General features: G+C 44.7%; 1 protein-coding gene across 5 annotated transcripts in view; it reads left to right on the plus strand.

Moving 5' to 3' along the window:
* LOC109905495 (ubiquitin carboxyl-terminal hydrolase 2-like) overlaps positions 1-23948 on the plus strand; it is a 43286-nt gene extending 19338 nt beyond the window's left edge. For 2 of the 5 annotated variants that reach the window (XM_020502892.2, XM_020502891.2), the window contains exons 4-13: positions 18920-18970; positions 19920-20046; positions 20190-20301; positions 20841-20951; positions 21182-21246; positions 21728-21831; positions 21955-22114; positions 22480-22584; positions 22682-22802; positions 23771-23948. In XM_020502892.2, the coding sequence (XP_020358481.2) occupies positions 18920-18970; positions 19920-20046; positions 20190-20301; positions 20841-20951; positions 21182-21246; positions 21728-21831; positions 21955-22114; positions 22480-22584; positions 22682-22802; positions 23771-23855 (1041 nt within the window). In that variant the 3' untranslated portion in view covers positions 23856-23948. Of the gene's footprint in view, positions 1-14653; positions 15121-18919; positions 18971-19919; positions 20047-20189; positions 20302-20840; positions 20952-21181; positions 21247-21727; positions 21832-21954; positions 22115-22479; positions 22585-22681; positions 22803-23770 lie in introns of those variants that run through there. The other 3 variants (XM_031790533.1, XM_031790534.1, XM_020502893.2) reach the window with 3 other exon arrangements.
* Positions 23949-24891: the final 943 nt, after the last annotated feature.

The following is a 24891-nucleotide window of genomic DNA, read 5'->3' on the forward strand; positions in this document are numbered from 1 at the left end:
GTTGGCTACTTATACTTCAAACTTGCCAGTGTATTAACGAAAGGCTGTCTAACTAACTACCCAACGTTTATTGACTTGATTATTCCCATCATTATTAGCTTAGCTAAATGGTATTGTCTTTGTGCGTTCTCAATGGATATTCGGGTGCTTTCGTAAATTCGCTCTGGCTATCTACTCCAATTTCAGAGGACTCTCGTCTGAGTGTGCCAGAGCACAGAATAATTCATTTACGAGCGCTCAACACCCGTTGAATATGGCCGATGTCAGTAAACGTCGGCAAAAAAGTGTAATTAAATTGTCTACATATTGTCTACATACCACCACAGACCTAGGTTGGCACTAAAACTGCACTCAATGAGCTGTATTCCGCTATAAGTAAACAGGAACACGCTCATCCAGTGGCGGCTCTCCTAGTGGCCGGGGACTTTAATGCAGGGAAACTTAAATCACTTTTACCTATTTTCTATCAGCATGTTAAATGTGCAACCAGAGGTAAAACAATTTGAGATCACCTTTACTCCACACACAGAGACACGTACAAAGCTCTCCCTTGCCCTCCATTTGGTAAATCTGACCATAACTCTATCCTCCTGATTCCTGCTTACAAGTAAACATTAACGCAGGAAGCACCAGTGACTCAGTCTATAAAGTAGTGGTCAGATGATGCAGATGCTAAACTACATGACTGTTTTGCTAGCACAGACTGGAATATATTCCGGGATTCTTACGAGGGCATTGAGGAGAACACCACATCAGTCACTGGCTTTATCAATAAGTGCATTGAGGACGTCGTCCCCACAGTGACTGTACGTACATACCCCAACCAGAAGCCATGGATTACAGGCAACATTCGCATTGAGCTAAACCGTAGAGCTGCCGCTTTCAAGGAGCGGTACTCTAACCCGAAAGCTTATAAGAAATCCTGCTATGCCCTCCAAATCATCAAACATGCAAAGCGTCAATACAGGAATAAGATCGAATCGTACTACACCAGCTCCGACGCTCGTCGGATGTGGCAGGGCTTGTAAACTATTGCAGACTACAAAGGGAAGCATAGCCAAGAGCTGCCCAGCGACACAAGCCTACCAGACGAGCTAAATAACTTCTATGCTCGCTTCGAGGCAAGTAACACTGAAACATGCATGAGAGCATCAGCTGTTCTGGATGACTGTGTGATCACACTCTGCGCCGTAGACGTGAGCAAGACCTTTAAAAAGGCCATTGGGCCAGATGGATTACCAGGACGTGTACTCTGAGCATGCGCTGACCAACTGGCAAGTGTCTTCACTGACATTTTCAACCTCTCCCTGTCTGAGTCTGTAATACAAACATGTTTCAAGCAGACCACCATAGTCCCTGTGCCCAAGAACACTAAGGTAACCTGCATAAATGAGTACAGACCCATAGCACGTCTGTAGCCATGAAATGCTTTGAAAGGCTGGTCATGGCTCACATCAACACCATTATCCCAGAAACCCTAGACCCACTCCAATTTGTATATCGCACCAACAGATCCACAGATGAGGCAATCTCTATTGCACTCCACACTGCCCTTTCCCACCTGGACAAAAGGAACACCTATGTGAGAATGCTATTCATTGACTACAGCTCAGCGTTCAGCACCATAGTGCCCTCAAAGCTCCACTAAGCTAAGGACCCTGGGACTAAACACCTTCCTCTACAACTGGATCCTGGACATCCTAACGTGCTGCCCCCAGGTGGCAAGGGTAGGTAACAACACATCCGCCACACTGATCCTCAACACGGGGGCTCCTCACGGGTGTGTGCTCAGTCCCCCCCTGTACTCCCTGTTCACTCATGACTGCATGGCCAGGCACGACTCCAACACCATCATTAAGTTTGCTGATGACACAACGATGAGACAGCCTATAGGGAGGAGTTCAGAGACCTGACTGTGTGGTGCAAGGAAAAGAACCTCTCCCTCAACGTGATCAAGATAAAGAAGATGATTGTGGACTACAGGAAAAGGAGGACCGAGCACGCCCCCATTCTCATCTACGAGGCTGTAGTGGAGCAGTTTGTTATAATCTCCACCCGGCACAGCCAGAAGAGGACTGGCCACCCCACATAGCCTGGTTCCTCTCTAGGTTTCTTCCTAGGTATTGGCCTTTCTAGGGAGTTTTTCCTAGCCACCGTGCTTCTACACCTGCATTGCTTGCTGTTTGGGGTTTTAGGCTGGGTTTCTGTACAGCACTTTGAGATATCAGCTGATGTACGAAGGGCTATATAAATAAATTTGATTTGATTTGATTTTGAGAGCTTCAAGTTCCTTGGCGTCCACATCACCAACAGACTAACATGGTCCAAGCACACCAAGACAGTTGTGAAGAGGGCATGACAAAACCTGTTCCCCCTCAGAGACTGAAAATATTTGGCATGGGTCCTCAGATCCTCAAAAGGTTTTACAGCTGCACCATCGAGAGCATCCTGACGGGTTTCATCACTGCCTGGTATGGCAACTGTTCGGCCTCCGACTGCAAGGCACTACAGAAGGTAGTACGTACAGCCCAATACATCACCGGGACCAAGCTTCCTGCCATCCAGGACCTCTATACCAGGCGGTGTCAGAGGAAGGCCCTAAAAATTATCAAAGACTCCAGCCACCCTTGTCATAGACTGTTCTCTCTGCTACCGCACAGCAAGCAGTGCCGGAGCGCCAAGTCTAGGTCCAAGAGGCTTCTAAACAGCTTGTACCCCCAAGCCATAAGACTCCTGAACAGCTAATCAAATGGCTACCCAGACTATTTGCATTGCCCCCTCCCCATGCTGCTGCTACTCTCTGTTATTGTCTATGCATAGCCGCTTTAATAACTCTACCTACATTTACATAATTACCTCAATTACCTCGACACTGGTGCCTCCGCACATTGACTATTTTCCCCGCTATTGTTATTTACTGCTGCTCTTTAATTATTCCTTTTTCTGATCTCTTACTTTTAAAGAAAATGTTGGTTAAGGGCTTGTAAGTAAGCATTCCACTGTATTTGGCGCATGTGACAAATAATGATTTGATTTGATAGTATGGGTATTCAAACACAGGTTTTGAGTCACGTGATGGCATGTTGTGTGGTCTTCCCACTATGACTCTGGAAAGCATGCAGTTTGTTAGGCTACAAATGAACTTCGTTGATGAACTTTCCACAGGGTGGTGAAAGTGCGTGGTGATGATCTTGATACTCCTTTCCAATAAATACTGAGGTTCTTATTCTGGTGACATGATGATCGATGCATAGCTGCCATTTGACAAATATCAAATGATCTCGCTCTTATCCAAGATAATCTCATCATAATGTAGGCTAGCCTCCCGCACTTGATCTGCGAGCTGCTGGCTAGAGTGCAGGTGCCAAAACCAGAGTGGGCACATTTGCTATAATATAACACCACAGTTTTTGTGGCAAAACCATTGGTAGAGTTTAAAATGCAATTTGTATTCGGTACATAGGAATTTAACTGCAGAAGTTATTTTCATGTGCACTACGTCATCACGCACAGTTTGATGGAAACATCTATTGTGGGAACATTTTGAATATTCACATGAAAATCTGTCACCATTTAAAGGGAAACCGAGCTAATGATATCAATCAATCAATTGTATTTTATAAAGCCCCTTCCCCTTGTTAAGGTTAACAGCATCATGAACTCTACAAAGTAGCAGGACATTTTAGCCAAAACTCTGGTTGCCTCAGCCAGGAGGCTGAAACTTGGCCGCAAGTGGATCTTCAGGCAAGACAATAACCCCAAGCACACATCAAATTCCACAACTAAACGGTTAATTGACCACAAAATCAACATTGTGCAATGACCATCTCAGCCCCCATTGAAAACCTGTGATTTGAATTGAAGAGGGCCGTCCATAAGCGCAGACAAAGGATACCAAGGATCTGGAAAGATCATGTATGGTGGAAGGGTCTAAGATCCTTCCCAATGTGTTCCTTCAATGTCATAAAACATTTTAGAAAAAGGCTCAGTGTCGTTATCCTCGCAAGGAAAGGGTGCTAGAGTATTAAAAACAGGGGTGCCAATCATTTTGACCCCTATCATTTTTAGATGTGTTACTTGTTAACAAAATCTTTCTCTGAGCAATTGTATTAGTATAAAATAATATACATTTTTGGAGAATACAATATTGCTCAGTATTTGTATTATTAATTTTATACTGTATTTCTTGCTCATCTTTATCAAGGGTGGCAATAATTTTGGCTTATTGCAGCATAGATACTGGGGACCGAGACAGGGCGTGCCGGAGGACACTGTAGCCCCGTTCAAAGTTACCCCTGGCCAACCATGCAGGATATAACCCCACCCACTTTGCCAAAGCAAGCCCCCACACCACTTAAAGAGCAACTGCCCCTAAACACCAACTTCTCATTTAGAAAACAGCCCATGTGGCATCAATGTGAGTCAAACATTTATTCTACTGTCAAAATGTACTACAAAGTGAAAATAAGAACATTTTTAGAGTTCTGTGAGAATTGTGGTCGTGACTGCATCACAACTTTAATGAAGGTTGGGTCTGTTACAATCCTGCCCACATGCCCACAGCTTGCAGCACACAAGTAATCATAGATTTGGACTGCAGCTGCCTATGGGGATCATTTGGACCATTGGTAAATTACACAATGTACATGGAACAATATGTTAAAATTCCAATATCTCCAAATTTCAATGACCTAAAAACCTTAAACCAATGATAAATTGTAGAAATTCATATACAAATATTGAAAGCATTTAATGAAAAAAATAAAAGGTGTGAAACATGAAAATATTGTCTAATTTACATTGTGTAATTTATTGACGGTCCTTAACTATCCCCGGGAGATAGGCTATCCAATGTCAAACCAACTTTGCCACGGTCGCAGTCGCCCTTTAAGTGATATCAACAGACAATTGACTTACTACCCTGAGACAAGGCTGAGTATAGCCCACAAAGATCTCTCCCCACCGCACGAGCCTGAGGGGTCGCAAAACCGGACCGGATGATTACATCAATAACTCAACCCACCCAAGGGAATTGAGTATAGCGAAAAAAGCCTGGCATGACAAGATGCGCTCTGGTAGTGACGGAATGTGAGAGTGCGAGCAAAATAGTGGCTCGCCCCCATAATAAGATTCCTAGTGGAGAGTAGGGTGGTTCGTCACTCCAGTGCCTTGCTGTTCACCTTTGCACCCTCCCTTGGGCCAGACTACACTCAATCGTAGGACCTGCTGAAGAGATGAGTCTTCAGTAAAGACTTATAGGTTGAGACTGAGTCTGCGTCTCTCACATGGATCTGCAGACAATTCCATAAAAGAGGAGCTCTAAAGGGGAAAGCCCTGCCTCCAGCTGTTTGCTTAGAAATTCTAGGAGCAATAAGGAATCTTATTGACCGTAGCATAAGTGTAGGTATGTACGGCAGGACCAAATTAGAGAGATAACCTACAAAGCATTGTATGGACTTGCTTGTACTTAACAGTCAAACCTTGAGATCAGCCCTAGCCTTAATAGGAAGACAGTAGAGAGGCTAGCACAGGAATAATACTGTAAGATCAAAGTTTGGGGTTCTAGTCACGATTCTAGCAGCTGCATTTTGCACTAGCGGAAGTTTTAGTGCCTTATCCAGGTAGCCGGAGAGTAGAGCATTGCAGTAGTCTGATCTTGAAGTGACAAAAGCATGGATTAGCTTTTCTGCATCATTTCTGGACAAAGTTTCCGATTTTTGCAATGTTTACAAAGATGGAAAAAGGCTGGTCTTGAAATATTTTTTTTATATGTTCGTCAAAAGAGAGATCAGGGTCCAGACGAGATCCTTCACAGATACTGATTCAAAGGTAAACTCGATGTATTCGGCTGTGATGATGCCTAGTCAACTGAAACCGTTCCTAATTAAGAGCGTCAGAAGTGGGTAGGATGCAGTTGTGTGCCGTGGGCCTGGGGTCTGGGCCTTCAGTGAGGTCCTACACAGTCCCACCCGAATTAATCCACCTCTTATTACCATCATTATGATGCCATGGCTCTAGACACTATACATTTGGACAGAAACGCAGTATAACCAGGCGTTGCGTCACCTTGAAATTGACATTTGTATTAATTTGTATACAGTACAGTTCAACTAATAGGCAAGAACATAGTCGAGTGCAAAATAGTTATATTAATATTCTCGTTCTATCCATTTCTGGTCCACAAAGTTTGAGCTTTAAGTCCCCCCCCCAAAAAATACAGTTCCTGTTTACCTGAAAACATGACACAATCAATGAGTCTTTTCAATATTTCCCTATTTTTCTTCACCTTTTCATTGTGCAGCTCCGTTACCCTGCGCGCTTGTTCGTTGAGATCCACTCGGGTGTCCCCAAAAGTTTTCAAAAGCACCATTGCTTGTAAGTGCCCAGCCGTACTTTGGTGTCTCGTTGCTGCCTTGGTTAGACAACTCAGGTTTGCAAAGCCAGTGTGGCTCCAAACACCAAATCGATCACTTGCAAATAATAGGCATTCCCAGCAGTACAGTTTGCAGTGCTTCTTGGAGCCTGTGAGCCATTGATAGCGCTCGTAGTTGGAACTTTTAAAGTGGCGAACTAACCCCTTTCCCGCCTGTGACAGGCTTTGTAGCGTCGGCGTCGGGCGACCTCTCCTTACAATGTCTAACTTTTCTTGAAAAGTTTGTCTTGAGAATGGCGTTATAATCATATCCTCGACCAAATCGATATCTTCTCCTCCTTCTGCCATTGTGGGTTGAAAAAACAGCTTAGTAGTACACAAATTAATTTGTTTATCAAATTCAGTTTCCTAATTCTGAGGTTCTGCATAGACCTGCCCATAGGACTTGCCTCTCAATATTGGTAATCCAATCAAAAGACGTGCACGCACTACGCCTGCTAGCTGGCTCCTGTGTAACACTGGAGCCAGCCAGCAGGCGTACAATAGCCAACTCTAAAGCTGATTGGTTGACACTAAATTTTAATTTCCATTCACTTTAAGCTACAAGCCCCGCACTGTTGATTCTGAAGGCCTGAGGGCAGATTTTATGATGGCTGAATATGATTGGATAAAAGATCTAACATAAAGACCAGCCCTCCAAATCTCAACCTGGGGCTGGAAGCAGTGCAACCAAGAGGAAAGCTATGAAATGAAGAGTATAACTCTTACTCTGGGCAATAATTTAATTCAAATTTGTGGAAAAAATTATATTCTGATGATGTTTAGGCCAGCAGAGAAGGCCTTGCTGGCCCTGACGGCCCACCACTGGTAGGATGACGTGTGATTGGGTGCCACTTCAGGTGACTGTTAGCAAGCGGCATTGTAAAATAGGCCTCAATGCCTATTATACTGCGCGTCCTTGGGAGTCGATCCACATAAGCCTACTGCGTGGGATTTGTGTTCAGCCTCACAAAGCTGATTTGACCGACGAACCATGGGAAAACATTGTGAAGGAATTTCCAGTTTTGTGACGCCATCCTGATCTCACATCATGCCATTTTATGTCATCCAGCCAGGCACGGCCAGGCAAATGGTTTAATCCTAAAGCTCAGTGCTGCCTGCTCCAGCTGTTGCACACTACCCAGTGCCCTGGGTTGTATTCATTAAGGCACACTATAGCAAAATGTTCTACAACGGAAAAAAAGAAAATTAGCGTTTCTTATCGGTCAAGTTCAGGTACTCCCTCCCTAATTCAATTAGTTTTCTTCCATTTGGAGCATAATACAACCCCAATACACAGATCCTAGTTACAACGAACAATGGCATCAACATTAGAAGTGGCACTGAGAATAATAGCTCAGTTATTTTCACCAAATCCCATAAACTCATTTTCAATGCCAAATCACTGGTGTGGTGGAATCTAACTCTAAACTCCCTCGTGGCAGTGGTCCTAGAAAAAGCCCTGGCAGTAAAGTCCATCATCCTATCTCTTGACCCGGGGCGAGCTGGCTGGCACAGTCCTGGACACAGTAATAATAACGCTGTGTAGTGCTACACCTTCATGCACAGCCTACTGTTCTGTTTTCATACTGTACTATAGTCTGGGGTGGAAAAGCCTGGGCTTTAAAAACCTCGCTTTTAGGCTACTTCTCTATCACCCTTAGCGCTAAGTTTGAGTTACATAGGCCTACTGTGTTCTATAAATCGCACAGCAACCCTTTTCCCTTAACCTCAGAGGGCTAGGATGAGTTTTGGGTGGCTGAATTAGTGGCCAGGTCATTACAACAGGTACTAACACACTTTCAGAACCATTGTACAACTCCTGTCAGATGAGACCCCCGGCTTCCCATTATGTTTCTGCAACTCTGCATAAGTGATGCCAGCCTATCACACGTGGGGGAAATTTGTCTGTCGTTTGTCTCTTGGTTGCTTTAGCCTAAGTCTAGACTCCCGTGGAACCAACAATATTTTGCAAGTCTGCCACCTAGTTCAGCCGATACAGTAGCATAATGCTTTGGTGAAAATGTAACGCCAGTCTGGTCTGTGTGAGAGCTTTAATACTGAGCCCTTTGGAAAACAATTACCCAGAACTCATTAGGCATTGTATTAATTCTGAGGAGTTTAGAGGGCGGGATCGTGAGAAATAGGTCTACCACTCAGCAAGCTGCCCATGATGTCAAACAGTAGCCTAACGTTCACACTGCTCAACGTCAACATCTGGTTGACTGTTGAATTTAAAGCCTTGGGGGAGTGGATTCAAACAGTTCAGTGTGTAGCCAAACTGTATCTCTGTACTCTACTTGGCACTGAGAACAGCAGGCCTTTTGATGTTGGTCATTTAAGTGCAAGGAAGACCATTCAGAGCGTTTTCCTCCGTTCCGTTCCAGTCAGTGCCCGCAGAATGATGAGTAGCCTAAATATCAACAGAAACACAAAGTCCTTTCCATTAATGTCTTGTTCTGTATTTGAGTGACTGTTGGGTTTAGCCTAGTTTCAGAACTTTGAAAGGTAGCCTAGCCTAGCTTTATGCTGAATCATGGTATTACTTTCCTTTTGGTTGTGCTAACCAATTTGGGCGTTTACTTAAACAATTGAATCTCTTATCTAGGAAATGTGGTTGGCAGATGTTCATTGATCAAATGTGTAATGATTTGCCTAGATAACCAGGTCTTTATCTCAGAAGTCAAAATACAAAAATAGATTTCTTTGTCGTGTTTTGTAGTTTGCTATCCTTTAGGCTCTGTGTTTTCTTGCATCTCCCCTCAAGGTGGGATTGTTTTACACACACACACACACACACACACACACACACACACACACACATACACACACACACTCAGCCTGGTGAGTAATGGAATGTGTTCCTTGGCTGTTTGTTGTGTACACATGCTAGGTCACAAGACTAAGCCGAGGACATACTGTGCACTCTCTCTCTCTTTCTCATTTAGCCTACACATCACCTCAATGAAACCCAGTATGTACAACAATATACCTCTCCTCTTGACTCACATTCATGTTTTGATTATTTTATTGAACCTTCATTTATCAAGGTTAGTCTCATTGAGATCAAATGTATGTTTCAAAAGAGTCCTGGTTCAGACAAGACAGCAGTTGTAGGGGGAACAAATGTTTCAGACAAATATCAGACATAACAACTTACAGACCTAGACACCATAAACCGAATGTGGTCGTAGACGACACATACATTACGGCAACAGACGCAATGCTCACGGCTTTTAATAAAATTAGTCCGGTACTATTTAGCTCAGATGAGCATGAGTCACGTCACACCCAGCGATGCTTTTGGTAGGACATGTGGATTTTAACGTCAGATTCCTTCTAGATCAGAAGCGCAATTACAGAGGAAGACATTTCGAAAGCCCAAAGGCTAAAGAAGTAGCTGTGGCAGCATGAAAGCAGTTTTGGTTCATTAACCCATAATCTATGGCAGTGTTGTTATATTTTAGTAGACCTATCTAGTAGATCATTTCATATGGAATCGAGGCAATAGTCTAGGTAGCCTATAGGTAGACAGGTCTCCTGGCAGCGGTCTGCTGTTCGCGCTAGGCCTAATGCTACTCTCTGCAGCCGTTATCCGACTCTGACTGAGGCTGACTTGACTTGATGGCTGAGGAGGTTTTAGACCCACTTCATATCGTCTCCTGTTTACCAATCCCCTTTCTTGGCAGACCGCTGTTCTATGTGTGACTGGTATGGGGAAATGTCATTCTGATCTCCTCAAATGTAATAGGCAACATCATTGCAAATACAATTAGCTGTGTCGGGGACTCTGTACTTTTCCAATGCCTATGTCATTTGTTAGGTTTTAAGAGAGGTGGTGAACTTGAAATGGACTGATGGAATCTTAGCTGCATAAAGCATCTGTATTTTCCCACTCACTTTTTGAGTCCTAATGAATCAGGGTATTTTTAGACTTTGAGCAAGAGGGGTGAGCAACAAGATTGAGTGTTGAAGCCTGTAGACAAGCAAACATGTTTGTCTCTCATAAGGTGAGAGTTCAGAACTAACGGTGCTAAATGTTTATTACAGAGGGTGTCAAGTCAGCACTTTTCATTTTTATTGATTAACAGGACATTGACAATGGTTTGTCAATTAATCCTATTTGTTCCATGTTCTACCCTACAATCTGTTTGTACCATGTTGTAAAACCTCACCTTTTGTACTTTTCACCTTTTGGTACTGAATGTAGCTCAAATATATTAGGCCTACCATATTCTCTTTCAGCAGAATCTTCACATTGCAGAGAAGGAGCTCTTCTTTACTAGGAATTTACAAAAAAAGGCTTGATCCTGATGTTTCTCCCCATCTGCCACAACGAACAGAAGAGCCATACTGTAGGCATCACAGTTTGACCTTCAAAATAGCCTGAAAACCTCATGCTGTGGCTGAGTTGCAGGTGTCAGAATTAACAGTCTTCCTCTGTGAAGCTATCTACAGTTGAAGTCGGAAGTTTACATACACTTAGGTTGGAGTCATTAAAACTCGTTTTTCAACCACTCCACAAATTTCTTGTTAACAAACTATAGTTTTGGTAAGTTGGTTAGGACATCTACTTTGTGCATGACACAAGTTATTTTTCCAGAAATTGTTTACAGACAGATTATTTCACTTAAAATTCACTGTATCACAATTCCAGTGGGTCAGAAGTTTACATACACTAAGTTGACTGTACCTTTGAACAGCTTGGAAAATTCCAGAAAATGATGTCATGGCTTTAGAAGCTTCTGATAAGCTTATTGACATCATTTGAGTCAATTGGAGGTGTACCTGTGGATGTATTTCAAGGCCTACCATCAAACTCAGTGCATCTTTGCTTGACATCATGGGAAAATCAAAAGAAATCAGCCAAGACCACAGAGAAAAAAATGTAGACCTCCACAAGTCTGGTCCATCCTTAGGAGCAATTTCCAAACGCCTGAAGGTACCACGTTCATCTTCACAAACAATAGTACACAAGTATAAACACCATGGGACCACACAGCCGTCATACTGCTCAGGAAGGAGACACGTTCTGTCTCCTAGAGATGAACGTACTTTGGTGCAAAAAAGTGCAAATCAATCCCAGAACAATAGCAAAGGACCTTGTGAAGATGCTGGAGGAAACAGGTACAAAAGTATCTATGTCCACAGTAAAACGAGTCCTACAGTGGGACAAAAAAGTATTTAGTCAGCCACCAATTGTGCAAGTTCTCCCACTTAAAAAGATGAGAGAGGCCTGTAATTTATCATAGGTACACTTCAACTATGACAGACAAAATGAGAAAAAGAATCGAGAAAATCACATTGTAGGATTTTTTTATGAATTTATTTGCAAATTATGGTGGAAAATAAGTATTTGGTCACCTACAAACAAGCGAGATTTCTTGCTCTCACAGACCTGTAACTTCTTCTTTAAGAGGCTCCTCTGTCCTCCACTCGTTACCTGTAATAATGGCACCTGTTTGAACTTGTTATCCGTATAAAAGACACCTGTCCACAACCTCAAACAGTTACACTCCAAACTCCACTATGGCCAAGACCAAAGAGCTGTCAAAGGACACCAGAAACTAAATTGTAGACCTGCACCAGGCTGGGAAGACGGAATCTGCAATAGGTAAGCAGCTTGGTTTGAAGAAATCAACTGTGGGAGCAATTATTAGGAAATGGAACACATACAAGACCACTGATAATCTCCCTCGATCTGGGGCTCCACGCAAGATCTCACCCCGTGGGGTCAAAATGATCACAAGAACGGTGAGCAAAAATCCCAGAACCACACGGGGGGACCTAGTGAATGACCTGCAGAGAGCTGGGACCAAAGTAACAAAGCCTACCATCAGGAACACACTACGCCGCCAGGGACTCAAATCCTGCAGTGCCAGACGTGTCCCCCTGCTTAAGCCAGTACATGTCCAGGCCCGTCTGAAGTTTGCTAGAGCACATTTGGATGATCCAGAAGACAATTGGGAGAATGTCATATGGTCAGATGAAACCAAAATATAACTTTTTGGTAAAAACTCAACTTGTCGTGTTTGGAGGACAAAGAATGCTGAGTTGCATCCAAAGAACACCATACCTACTGTGAAGCATGGGGGTGGAAACATCATGCTTTTGGGCTGTTTTTCTGCAAAGGGACCAGGACTACTGATCCGTGTAAAGGAAAGAATGAATGGGGCCATGTATCGTGAGATTTTGAGTGAAAACCTTCCATCAGCAGGGGCATTGTAGATTAAACGTGGCTGGGTCTTTCAGCATGGCAATGATCCCAAACACACCGCCCGGGCAATGAAGGAGTGGCTTCGTAAGAAGCATTTCAATGTCCTAGAGTGGCCTAGCCTGTCTCCAAATCTCAACCACATAGAAAATCTTTGGAGGGAGTTGAAAGTCTGTGTTGCCCAGCAACAGCCCCAAAACATCACTGCTCTAGAGGAGATCTGCATGGAGGAATGGGCCGAAATACCAGCAACAATGTGTGAAAACCTTGTGAAGACTTACAGAAAACGTTTGACCTCTGTCATTGCCAACAAAGGGTATATAACAAAGTATTGAGATAAACTTTTGTTATTGACCAAATAGTTATTTTCCAACATATTTTGCAAATAAATTCATAAAAAATCCTACAATGTGATTTTCTGGATTTTTTTTCTCATTTTGTCTGTCATAGTTGAAGTGTACCTATGATAAATTACAGGCCTCTCATCTTTTTAAGTGGGAAAACTTGCACAATTGGTGGCTGACTAAATACTTTTTTGCCCCACTGTATATCGACATAACCTGAAAGGCCGCTCAGCAAGGAAGAAGCCACTGCTCCAAAACCATCATAAAAAATCCAGACTACGGTTTTCAACTGCACATGGGGACAAATATCGTACTTTTTGGAGAAATGTCCTCTGGTCTGGTGAAACAAAAATAGAACTGTTAGGTCATAATAACCATCGTTATGTTTGAAGGGAAAAGGGGGAGGCTTGCAAGCCAAAGAACACCATCCCAACCGTGAAGCACGGGGGTGGCAGCATCATGTTGTGGGGTGTGCTTTGCTGCAGTGGGGACTGGTGCACTTCACAAAATAGATGGTCTCATGAGGGAGGAAAATTATGTGGATATATTGAAGCAAAATTTCAAGACATCGGTCAGGAAGTTAAAGCTTGGTTGCAAATGGTCTTCCAAATGGACAATGACCCCAAGCATACTTCCAAAGTTGTGGCAAAATGACTTAAGGACAACAAAGTCAAAGTATTGGAGTGGCCATCACAAAGTCCTGACCTCAAACCTGTAGAATATTTGTGGGCAGAACTGAAAAAGCGTGTGTGAACAAGGAGGCCTACTAACCTGAGTCAGTTACACCAGCTCTGTCAAGAGGAATGGACCAAAATTCACCCAAGTTATTGTGGGAAGCTTGTGGAAGGATACCCGAAACGTTTGACCCAAGTTAAACAATTTAAAGGCAATACTACCAAATACTAATTGAGTGTATGTAAACTTCTGACCCACTGGGAATATAATGAACGAAATAAAAGCTGAAAGAAATCATTCTCTCTACTATTATTCTGACATTTCACATTCTTAAAATAAAGTGGTGATCCTAATTTACCTAAAACAGGGAATTTTTACTAGGATTAAATGTCAGGAATTGTGCAAAAACAGTTTAAATGTATTTGGCTAAGGTATATGTAAACTTCCGACTTCAGCTGTATGAAGAGATGTATTATTAAAGCCATGGTCAATAGCCTAACAGATTATGAGCTTGTAGTACAGTAGTAGCCTACTCTCCCCAACACGATATACTGTACTCCTCTGAAATGTAGTCCTGCGTTGAATGAATGGGTCTCACGCTGAGTACCCCTTCAGAAAAGCCTTATTCGACCGTGAATGTGTTGTATCTCTGCTTGATGTATGGACAACGGGAATGAATGTTCCACGGGTGTCCTCGGAAGCACCATTCGAGTAATAAGCATAAACGTAATTCGTAGAAATGTGAATGGACCACTCTGATGGTGTTTGACGTCGGAGAGGTTTGTGGCAGCGGCTGACGTCTGTAGTACTAAACCGAAAAGAGGCGTGTCTTCGGGGTTGTAAAAACGATGGAGAGGCAGTGGTCATTTACCTCTCAAACAGCCCGGTGATTGATATACTGCACGAGTGAAATTGTTTTGATTTGCGTATACTCAAGGTCTTCGATTTCAGAAATATATAGGGGAGAAAAAAAGACCTTGCTCAGTCTGTTTTCATTGCGAAACTATTTCATTCATGTATTGTGTATGTGTTTTTTCATGATATCAGGAGTGTCAGTCTGGTATATATCGCTTGTAAATCGAGTGTAGATGAGATGAATGGCTCGGTTTTTCATGACAACCGCAAAAAGGAAACGAACAAGCTCGAGCAAAAATACTGATATATTCGTAACGTAGGCTACACTTTCATACAAAGATCCTGCGACATAGAATATCAGGAGAACGAGCGCAACTCCCGGTGAATCAAGAGCGCACCGGCTCTATCTGCCTGATACCGGCAGAGCATCAGAACACACCGGTAGCCGACTATATCAGACAGTCATCATGCCCAGCATGAGACAGTCATACACGGTGACCGTACCCGAAGAACCCCCGGTCTCGGTTTTCCCGTTCTTGAAGCAAGAGATGCGGCGGAAAAGCTCGAGCAGCTCCGTGCTGGTGTCAACCTTTGTAGGACTTCTCATTAATCAAGCCAAGGTAAAACATTTTAAAAAACAAGAGAGGATATATTGGCACCAAGATAAACTATCGAATGTTTGTCTGCGAATTAGTTACAGTAATATATATGTGTTGTTAATCAATAAGGATCTAGGATTGATGTTGCGTTTCCTGGATGAAAACCACTAAGGGTTCTTCTACACGGCATTGACAGCGATATAGCATTGCAGTCACTCTAGCAGTAGCCTAAACCCCGCTAAACCTCTGTGGAGGATCAGTATTCTGGCAGGTCATTAAACTAGTTATACAATCTCAAATTAATCTCACTCCATAGCAGGCCTTTGATACATTATATTACAGCCTAGGCCTGTATCAGAATATATTTAGAATGGGGTTTTGTATTATTTTTTTAAATTATGCAACATCTGTAATATCATATGGGACAATATGTCCCACCCTCTCGCTATTTTTATCCATAATTCCATGTACATAGAGAGAAACAAATCAAGGTACAATTGTTGGTCAAGGGGTCTATTTTCAGACTGATGTTGAAATCATCTGACATGAGCTAATGGTGTTTATGGCTCTAGCAGTGACTGGATAACTCGTTGGTCAACCATCACCCACTAGTCTAATGATTGACTATTTTATTACAACCTTCAACGTTGACACTTCATTGATCATCTTCAATAACCGGGGTTCCTCCTAGAGAGAGTGTATTGAACGTTTCAGGGAAACAAACGCAATAGAAGGAGCGGAGCGGCATGACTGAAAGCGCCTGGCTACTCTATCTTTGGCTCCCAGGCTTCGCTCTCAAGAAGCGAAAGCCTGTGGCAGACGCTAGTATCTGGCTATCACAATGAAGAGTGTTTTTCTTTCTTCTTTTCGCTTGTCAATCAAATGTTTTATCTATGGCTCATATTAGGTCTTGTGAGGCTTTTCTATAACCTGTTATGGGAACGTGTTGCTATTGTTTCAGTGCATTATCTTGGTCTTGAATAGTCTTGAGAGACAAGTGGATGTAAATATCAATTGATTAAGCTGGCCCATGACTTGTCCATCCATGACTGGTCCATGACTCATCCATGACTGGTCAGTCACTCCATGTGAAGACAGTTGGTGGGTTGCTGTTGTTGTTGTCCCCCAGCAGGGGCCAGGCACAGGGAGGTAAGAACATGCTGTTCTCCATCTCCAGCAGCCATCAACACAACACAACCCCGCTGCCAGCTAATGATTATAGCGCATTCCATGGAGCAAGGTGGAACCGTGTCAGGCAGGCCAGGCCTACTCAACCCATTCAGGGCTCAACTTGTACCTGTTCCATCATGAGATAGTTCAGCTCAGTATCGATGTCAGTGATGGCCAAGGGCCACTGAACCCAAAACAGCAAAACAACAGATAACATTTAAATCAAATTGTCTCGGATTGATAGTGTGGTGGCAGTAATCGTGTTATGTGTAAATACATTCCGAATGCAAGGCAATTCATTAATCAGTCTCTGTGTTACGTGAAAACCGGGCCCACGTTTGTATCTGTAGATGGAATGACTGTAGACGAGAGATTGGACTACTGTAGCTACAGTTTGAACCAAACACGGCCTACTACCGAATGGCCTCCATCATGGATTGGAGTAATGGATGTGCCTGGGCATGTTTTAACGCTCCACATAGCCTGGTCCTAGAAGTGTTCTGGCATGACAATAGGAGTTGGCAAGACCGCATGGGACCTGCACGGCTAGCATTCAGACAGAGAGTACAATATTGGTCCTTTTGCACAGATATTCTTCATTTGTTGCTGTCACACAAGGCAGGCTGGGAGCAGCACAGGGGCAGTATACAGGGATATTGAAGCCGGTAACGCTGCCTGTTCTGCAAATTTCACCGCAGGCAGCTCGGGGGGTTTGAACCGGCAACCTTTTCCGATCACAAGGTGATTAGTGCACTGCTATGATGATTAACAGCAGTGGGCTTCTTGCATGTGCCAGGGCTTGTCACACCACTGTGAAGACTAAGAGTTCCATAACTAAGTTTATCCTCAAAGGTTAATGAATAAGACATTTTCATAATGGGGGACACGGATTCATCTGTTGCTAGTCCAAAGAAGAACACTGGTCGGTCAGTCAGTAAGTCACACTAAAGCCCTTGCCAGATGTTGTGAGTGTGACCAAGTGCGTTTGTCATATTGTCCTCTAGCTTGTTCATGTAAAAATAGCGTTCCCTGGGAGAGAGGCTGTCAGGATGACTTCTGCAGTGACAGTCACACCGCTCTGACAGCAACCAGCCAATGGGAACGCGGCAGCAAGTTCTGAAGGGAAGGTGCTATTTTGGGCTCTGATGATATTACTCAGCAAAGTACGGCACATGGTGACGTCATGGGGCTCATTCCGGAAAACTCTTCTGGAGGTGAAAAGCGGTGTGAGTTTGTTATGAGCATTATCCAGTATGATCAGCGACCTAATAATCTGCCCTTCCTCCTGAAGTGTAGCCTACACTCGCACACTACTTGCCACAAATGTAAAAGCATTGGATTTGTGTGGGCTACAAAAGGAATCATACCGGTCAATTCCTTTCAAATGAAGGGAAGTGAACAAGTGAACACGAGGGGGAAAATGAGATATATTGTCTCGGACAGTAGGAACCAACCCACTACAAGGAACTGACTGTATACCAATAACTGACAACAGGAAATGTTTTGTTCATGTGGTCGCGGACTAATAAATCACTTTATTTTACGTTGGAATTGAGAAAGAAGGATTTAGATAATCCTGAGTTAATTAAACTGTTGGATGGGTTTTTCTATCCTGTTGGGAAAGGGGGACAGATGGCGTTGGGTTATTTATGTAATAGTAAAACGCTACAGCCCGTCCCAAGTTTGTGTTCTCATAACTGGAACACACTGTCTGGTTGAACTCCCAGACACCAGGAGCACATGGGTGTGTGTCTGTTTTTCACTGTGTGTCCTGTGGTGATTGGTCACTCCTGCGGTCATGGGGAGAGACTAGGGAGGGAGGCTATATGAGCCAGCCCGGAACAGAACATGCAGGTGAGGGTTGCTGAAGAGCTTCAGTGTTATATTGAGGTCCACTGGAAGCTGGATTGGGTTCCCTCTCCTGTGCCCCAGCAGCGCTGTGCTCTACATCAACCCATAAAAGCATAATTGTGTCAGGTTTTTGGCCTGTCTGACTCTGCGTGAACTGTACTCTACCTATCCCAGTCTCCCTTCCTCCTGGTCTAAATGTGGGGCCTGTATCATTGTGATGGGGCCTTGTGTTCACTTATGTTCAAAGTACGAGGCATAAATAATTGATTGTAGCATTTCTACAGTGGCCTTAAGACACAACACATTGCATTCCATATTAAAGAGATATGTACTTAATGTAAAGTTTTATCCACAGTCATATTGGTGCTTTGGTAATTATTTCCATTACTACTCAATTATAAAACGACTGAACTTTATATAATTAAACTGCAGTGACGTCAGTCATGTTCTTTTCTACAAAGCCCTTATTCTACATTCGTAGACCGTTATCCACTGTTAATGCCTTTTTAAAAGATTTTTCAGTTGTGTCGGGAACGCTGCACATCTGAGGTGGTGCGCCGTGATTCCCCCTGTATTGAAACAGGAACAGGCTAATGTTCCACAAAGAATATGTCCATCTTTACATCTTACAGCGTTTCTAGTCGCCTAACCTACAGTAGAACGGCCCCCCGTTTTCCGAGCATGGGCCCCTCCATGTTTATCGCACACGTCCTTCCACCATAGGGCCATTTAGAGATCACATTCTCTCACGTGCTTTTGTCGTAAATGGTTTTCCTTGTCGTGTTCTTCTCCTCCCCAGAACTCCAAGAGCACCCAGGGCCTGGTGGGCCTACGGAACCTGGGAAATACCGTAAGTAGTGGCCTGGGTGTGCGCGCGCACACACACACACACACACATACACACATACATATTTATACTATATTTAGGCCTCTATTCATGTGTGTTGTGTAATAAACGTGGAATATTGTCAGTGTACCAAAAAAGTAGTGTAATCCACATGCCCTATCCTCTGCCATCGGCTTAAGGGCTGTGTTTTGATATCACAAACACTTTCCCTTAGCTAGTCTATTTCCATTAGCTGAGATGATTTGCCATGCCATCTCATGGCTCTACAAACAGGAGGGGAGGGGACAGGGGAGGGGGGCATTTGCCAGGCAACAGGGAGAAGGATGGGTCCCGAAATAAACTGTCTACTTGCACAGTAACCTTATCAGAGTGTTTCTGCTGCACTCTGTACCGGCTGGGGGACTTGACTGTCTCTCACCCTCTCTATCCCTGCTACCTTTCATTCACTCAGCCCGCTGTTCCTTGTTTTCCCCATGCTAGCATGTGTAACATGTGATGTTAATTGTTCATTTAACTAGGCAAGTCAGTTAAGAACAAATTCTTATTTACAATGACGGCCTAGGAATAGTGGGTTAACTGCCTTGTTCAGGGGCAGAGTGACAGATTTTTACCTTGTCAGCTCTGGGATTCGATCTAGCTCGGGGATTCGATCTAGCAACCTTGCGGTTACTGTCCCAACGCTCTAACCACTAGGCTACCTGCCACTCCATGCATGCATGTATGTAACAAACAAATATCTAAAAATAACTTCAGCAGACACGATTTCACCTCTGCACATTTGTCTTCAACATTGAAACCGTAATTTTCAAATTATTGTGTATGCAGGAATTTAAAAAAATATATATATTTCTCAACAATCTCAATATTGAAGCTGTAACTTCCTGCACCACAAACAGCATGGTAGTGTGTGTGTTAACCCTCTTCTAAAGACTGTGTGTGTGTGTCTCTACAGTGCTTCATGAACTCCATCCTGCAGTGTCTCAGCAACACGCACAACCTCCGGGACTACTGTCTGCACAACTCCCACCGACGCGACCTTAACAAAAACAGCCGCACCAACACTGGGGCCCTCATGGAGGGTGAGACAGCTAGCCTAAGTCCCCTGCAGTCAATGAATGCTGAACATAGTATTTACCAGCCAGTCCCCCATTTACCAGCCAGTCCCCCATTGTCTACCCCTATTCTGAGGGAATCTGATCTATCTTCCTGGTTGTGCTTCTAGAATTTGCCAAGCTCCTCCAGACCATGTGGACGTCCTCGAGCAGCGAGGCGGTCGGCCCCTCAGAGTTCAAAACTCAGATCCAGAGATACGCCCCCCGATTTGTGGGATACAGGTATGTGTTGTTCCTCAACTAGCTATTCACCAAGGCTACCTGTGAAATGGCACCCTGTTCCCCATGTAGTGCACTACTTTTGACCAGAGCCCTATGGCACCCTATTCCCTATATAGTACACTACTTTTGACAACAGCAGAGCCCTATGGGCCTTAGTGTAACATGTGTGCACTTCATACAGATGTAGGATCTTAATTTGAGCCAGTTTGCTACAGCAGGAGAATAATTCTGCCGCAACAGGTAATGTGAATTATTGTGTGGATTATAATTAACAGACATTTTTGTAGAGGTTGATACATTTTTCGTAAGGAAAATCAAGTCAGAAATTTCAAAGTGGAAATGACAAACTTCAGAAGAGTTTTTAAAACTTCAAATGCATGAAAGTTTGAGATTTCCTAAAATCCTACATCTGTAGGGAATAGGTTGCCATTTCAGGGGCACTCCGAATCCAATACCTTTTGTATCAGTAATGGTATTGTAGATGATTTTCCAATGTGTAAAAAAAAAATGGTTTTGTCTGTCTGTGTCCATCCCTCCAGCCAACAGGACGCCCAGGAGTTCCTGCGCTTCCTGCTGGACGGGCTGCACAACGAGGTAAACCGGGTCACGGTGCGGCCGCGGGGCAGCTCAGAGGACTTTGACCACCTGCCGTGAGTGTCTCCTGCTCTTTCTCTCTCCGTGAACGACCGTGGGACTACGGTCAAGAGAATGTTAACTGGGAGAGTAGGACAAAGCCAGGGCTGCAGCATGTCCCGTATTATTAGTACACATCAGTGGGTGTGGAGGCGTGACGCCTCGTGGGTTTACACGAGGGGAGGGAGTGGGAGCAGTGAGCATGAATACTGACACACCCTCTCCTGTCCGGTCGTCCCTCCCACAGTGACCGAGAGAAAGGGGATAGAATGTGGAGCAAGTACCTGGAGAGAGAGGACAGCAAAGTAGTGGGTAAGGGCACGCATCAACACCCACAGGGGTTGAGTAACGCTTCTGTGCTGTTAATAAATTGTGTTTCCTGGTCATTGTGTAGTCTGTTGATGTAGTGCGTGTGTGCGCAGGTTGGCATTTATTGTCATGAATCTTTCTCTGGGGGCAGCTCTGCAGAGTGGTCACCTAGCTGGCACTGCCACAAAGTCAAATGAATCTGTTTTTTTAACCTTAATCTTAACCACATCACTAACCTTGATGCCTAACCTTAAATGAAGACCAAAAAGCTACTTTTTGTTAGCATACATTTTTATGATATAACTAGGCAATTTTGACTTTGCAGCTGGCCCATCTAGCGGAAATTGCTCCGTTTTGCCTCCAGGGCAAGATTCATGGCAAGCAACATCAATCTGCCGTGCATGCATGTGTGTCTGTCTGTGTCTGAGTGTGTGTGTGTGTGTGAGGGGGTAGTAATGGTCCCTTTCTGCCCTGCCCTCCACAGACCTGTTTGTGGGTCAGCTGAAGAGCTCGTTGACTTGCAGCACATGTGGCTACTGCTCCACTGTCTTTGACCCCTTCTGGGATCTCTCGCTACCCATCGCCAAGGTCAGTGTCGACAATGCACACCAGCTTCTTCCCCACAGTGTTGCACATTCACCGTTCACCAGACCCACATACAGTCCCAGAGTTTTTATGTCGCCTAAATGTGCCCTGTGTCTATGTGTCAAGAAGGGCTATGGAGAAGTGAGTCTGATGGACTGCGTGAGTCTCTTCACCAAAGAGGATGTGCTCGACGGAGATGAAAAACCAACGTGCTACAGGTGTAAAGCCAGAAGACGATGCACAAAGAAGTTCACTGTACAGAAATTCCCCAAGATCTTAGTGCTTCGTATCCTTTCTCAAGCCGCTCATATTTGTGGGCTCTGTTTGTCTCTTATCCCATTAGATGTCATAGAGGAGAGAGGAGTTGGCTGACGCCTGGTCCCAGATCTGTATATAATGTGCTTATGCCAACACATCATGCATGAGACAATTGTAGTCCGAGGAGTTGGTTATGGTTCAACTAAAACACACAGACCTGGGACCAGCCTAGAAGTGCTCTCTGTTACTATAGAGGCTTGCCTATGTGTTAATGTATGTATGTCAACCTTCATGTGAAACCCACCCAAGGTTCCATATGAAGCCCCCGTCTCTGTGTATTTACAGACACTTCCTCCCTGCACTGATTTTTCCTTTACCCACCTTCGTGTCCAGATCTGAAACGCTTCTCTGAAGCGCGGAGAACCAGCAAACTGTCCACATTTGTCAACTTCCCCATGGAGAAACTGGACCTCAGGGAGTTTGCCTCGGAAAACAGCAGTGAGTACCATCGTCTGTCGGGTAGAATCGTCCGTCGAGGTACCACAGTGGCGTTCTACTGATTCCTCTCTTTCCCCTGTCCCTTTCCCCCCCACAGTAAATGCAGTTTATAACCTGTACGCAGTGTCCAATCACTCAGGCACGACCATGGGTGGCCACTACACAGCGTACTGTCGCAACCCCACCTCGGGAGAATGGTACACGTTCAATGACTCCAGGTATGTCTTTCCCTCTCCCTTTATGACACTACACTACCCACAAGGCTCTGCTAGCAAACCATACTGCTCAGAACTGAGCTCATTTGCATTGAATCGACTGGAAATCTTAGAACACTGGAAATTCTCCTGTTTAGAACATTCGAGCACTCTTCCACCTCACTGTATACATCTGAAATGGCACCCTGTTCCCTTTATAGTGCACTACTTTTATCACTAGTCTGGTCAACAGTAGTGCACCACTTTATACAGTAGGAAATAGGATGCTGTTTAGAATGGACCACCACAGTGTAGGACCTCTGTGTAACAAATGATCTGCTGGGCCTCATGTTGAGTGCCAGAGCAGAGACTGTCAGCGAGAGGACATGAAGAGCCTGTGTCCGTCCGTCTGTCGGTCTGTCCTGCTTGCTGGCTACATACCATTCACCCAGAGCTACTTGCTTTCTTAATAACAGTACCTCTCCTAAATTCTGTCAAGTGTGCAGTAGCCTACCTCCTCCCTCTCTCCGCCTCCCCCTCTCTTCTCCTCGCTCTCTCACCTCTCTCCCACTCATTGCCTCGTGGGAGCCTATCTGCTTCTCTCTCTCTCTCCCAGCAGCTACCTGTGTCTTCTTTCCCTGCTCCTCCGCTCTCATTCATTATGCAGTTCTCTCTCTCCTGTTTTTTTCTCTCCCTTTCCTCCTTTAACCTTCTCTATGCTTAATGCACAGTATGATAGTACCCACGCAAGGTTACTCTAAAAACTCTCTGCCCGTAAAACGAGTACCTTTTGTTAGAAAACAACCGTCTGAATACACCATCCATTTTCATGGTTTTGTGACATAATAGTGGAAGGGAGCCTCAATATGGCTGTTCCCAGTTCAACATAATTGCATTTCTCCAATGATATTGACAATTTGTTGCACTGTTAGGACTGTCAACAACATTACAGCTCATTCACATGCATCCCCTCTTCCTCTCTCCCCTCACAGAGTATCGCCAATGTCCTCCAGCCAAGTGCGCAGCAGTGACGCCTACGTGCTGTTCTACGAGCTGGCCTCCTCCTCGCGGATGTGAGGGCCTCCCGGAGGAGGAGGTGTGGGCACTGCGGGCGGCGGGAGGGAGGTGGAGGGCACTGCGGGCGGGAGGAGGAGGAGGTGGAGGGCACTGCGGGCGGGAGGAGGAGGAGGTGGAGGGCACTGCGGGCGGGAGGAGGTGGAGGGCGCGGTGGGCGGGAGGAGGAGGAGGTGGAGGGCACTGCGGGCGGAGGGAGGAGGAGGGCAAAGCCAGGCCCTTTAGGACTAATCACATCCACAAGAGGCTACTTCTCCCCCCTCCCCAACTCCATCCACAACAGAGAGAGGCTACTTCTCCCCCCTCCCCAACTCCATCTACAACAGAGAGAGGCTACTACTCCCCCCTCCCCAACTCCATCCACAACAGAGAGAGGCTACGTCTCCCAACTCCATCCACAACAGAGAGAGGCTACTTCTACTGCTGGACGTCCACCCTCAGACTATGGAAACACTACAGGAATCTGTCATCTTTGCAGTTGCCGTTCAACCCAGCCCTCCTCACTCTCTTTTCTCTCTGCCGCATCGCTCTCTCTCTGCTCTTGGAGAGCAGGGTGGTCGGAGGAGTTGGCCTGTGCTTGTGTGGTGCGTGTGTGTGTGTGTCTCAGAGAGTATGTGTGTTAGGTTAAGACAGGGGAGCATCACCAGGCAATAAAAACCAATCGTCTCCGAAGTCCCTCTCAATGCACTACAACCAACCAAACTCAACTCTCGTCCCGACCGCACCTTCTTCTCTTCTTGTTCGAGATCGCCTCAATATTAAAAGACATTGTTTAAATTTTTGTTTTTGGATTTTCTTGTTGATTTTTGTATTGGTATTACCACCATCATCGCGGTGGAAGATTAACTGAACTGTGTTGCTGTGGCAGCGCCCCCTGCTGACAGGTTGGAGTAGAACAATATGGAGCCGTCAGAAAGTCTTCTTACCACACCGCTCACACAAACCTGAGTGCCCCCTCCTGCCGACACACTGCAATGTCTCATCCCAGTTTCTCTGTTCAGCTGTGTACAGTACTACTCTGTCCTCTCACTGCTGCTCT

This window comes from Oncorhynchus kisutch, linkage group LG15, assembly GCF_002021735.2.
Source record: "Oncorhynchus kisutch isolate 150728-3 linkage group LG15, Okis_V2, whole genome shotgun sequence".
NCBI lineage: Eukaryota > Metazoa > Chordata > Actinopteri > Salmoniformes > Salmonidae > Oncorhynchus > Oncorhynchus kisutch.